Source organism: Arachis hypogaea, chromosome 18 (assembly GCF_003086295.3).
Source record: "Arachis hypogaea cultivar Tifrunner chromosome 18, arahy.Tifrunner.gnm2.J5K5, whole genome shotgun sequence".
Taxonomy (NCBI): domain Eukaryota; kingdom Viridiplantae; phylum Streptophyta; class Magnoliopsida; order Fabales; family Fabaceae; genus Arachis; species Arachis hypogaea.
In genome coordinates this window covers 108,690,815-108,692,661 of record NC_092053.1, presented here as the reverse complement: position 1 = coordinate 108,692,661, position 1,847 = coordinate 108,690,815, and the positions used below count along the sequence as shown (strand labels likewise).

Here is a 1,847-nt window from a genome sequence, read left to right as displayed (position 1 = left end):
AGAGAAATTTGGAAAAAGTATAGAATTTCTTATTAAAAGAAAGCACCAAAATCCATTAACAGGTAGGGTTAAGTTGGGTTGGGGGTCACTAGCAAGCTTTGTTTGGAACCCATAGAAGGAGACAGTGCTTTACGATAGAGGAGATCGAGTGATTGAACAGCGCGGAAGTATAGATCGGGATCTGGCCAATTTAAGGTTCCCTATAAGGGAGGTAATGGATCACATAGGGCAGCTAGAAACGCAGGTACGTTGTGTCGATGACGTTGAGTTATTTACGGTTCGATAATGTCGATGACGTTGAGTTATTTATGATTTTTTGTTGTGCGATTTATGTTGATGTGGCTCATTGCTTTGAGCTTTGGCGCAACAGCTCTGATTCTACAAGCCACCACCTTTTATGGATGAGGTTGAGGAACAGAGCAATGAAGAAGAGTGTGGGAGCGATAAGGTTGTTTCCCAAGTGGGATTTCTTGAATCAGCCACACCAGTGGCTCAGAACGCTGAAAAGTTCAGACCAAAGAGAGCTGCTGTTTTGATCTGCCTCTTTGAAGGGGATACGAGTGATCTTAGGATTATACTTACTAAGCGCTCTTCAAAGCTCTCCTCTCACTCCGGTAGGTCCTGTATTTTTTGGGAGTGTTGTTTGTTTGCAGGTCAATTGTTTGAGAAATTATCTCAAGGAGATTAATTTTGAATTTTTGTTATGGTGATCATATGATATGGTAGAGGAAGGGGATAAGGATGATGGGGACACTTCAAAGAGAGAGGTAAAGGAGAAAATTGGGTTGGACCCTGAACCTGTCAATGTTGTTACTATTCTTGAACCATTCTTGTCTAAGGTATATTTGACGGCGGAAAATTGCCGATTAAGAATTTGATATAGAAATAACGTTGTGAATACAGTTCTTAACCGACGAAAACTCCGCTTATTAATTTAGAAAGAATTGTCACAAATTGAGAATAAATTTCTGGGAGTAGAATTCCCAGGTCGTCTCCCAACGAGTTGACAAAAGAGTACTATTTTATTGGTCAGGAATTTTCCGAGAAATTTTAGAGTTGGAGAACAGAAAAGTAAATGATTATAAATTAAAGCAATGAAAATTAACAACAATTTTTATATATTTGAAATAAAAAGCCTTGACTAGGAGAAGATTAATTGGAAGTTCTATCCTTGTTGAATTTTCCCAAGTGTAATAGCAAGAGGTTGTTGTTTTCACTTAGTTAACCTTTACCGAATAAAGGAAAGTCAAGTAATTGAGCTAACTCTAATTCACAAGTCCTAATCCTCTCCTATGGAAGGATTAGCGTTAGTGACTAGAGAGCTAACCAACAACTTCCAATTTCCAATTACACTTGAGTATTCCAACTCAATGGTCTCCTTTTAATCAACTCCCAAGTCAAGTTGGGAGTCTACTCCATTGACAGGAATTCTATTTTCATAAACCATAAAAGGGAATAAAAAGAAGACATGAAAATTTAAATAAAATAATAACAGAAAATTAATTAAAGGTAAAAATAATTCTTTGCATTAATAAATTCCAAAATCAAAGATATCCATATGTAAATCTGAACAGGGTGAATGGGTGATTAAAAGGGTAAGAAAATAAGGAAACAAACTAGAATGATAGAAACTTCAACGGAGTAGTAACTCTTCTCAATATCCAAATCCAAAGCATAAAACTCTAAAACTATGAATATGAAGAACCCCAGAAGAAGTGGTGATTTTTTCTCTCTAAGATTCAAAACTAAAACTAAAACTGTGTAAAAGTGAATGTGTGTTGAGCCTCTGCTTGTCCCCTGGCTCTAGCCTGTGTTTCTGGGCTAAAAACTGGGTCCAAACTTAGCCC

General features: G+C 36.9%; 1 protein-coding gene across 1 annotated transcript; it reads left to right on the top strand.

Moving 5' to 3' along the window:
* The first annotated feature begins 397 nt into the window (after positions 1–397).
* Positions 398–878, top strand: LOC140181415 (nudix hydrolase 15, mitochondrial-like). Its single transcript, XM_072224974.1, has 2 exons — positions 398–614; positions 727–878. The coding sequence occupies exons 1-2, from the start codon at positions 398–400 to the stop codon at positions 876–878; spliced, it is 369 nt and encodes a 122-aa protein (XP_072081075.1).
* The last annotated feature ends 969 nt before the right edge of the window (positions 879–1,847 follow it).

What these genes read in the sequence shown, in the direction of transcription:
- LOC140181415 (XM_072224974.1), top strand. Translation starts at nt 398, where the DNA reads ATGGATGAGGTTGAGGAACAGAGCAATGAAGAAGAGTGTGGGAGCGAT. An exon ending in AAAGCTCTCCTCTCACTCCG is followed by an intron (nt 615 to 726) that starts GTAGGTCCTGTA and finishes ATGATATGGTAG; the next exon opens with AGGAAGGGGATAAGGATGAT.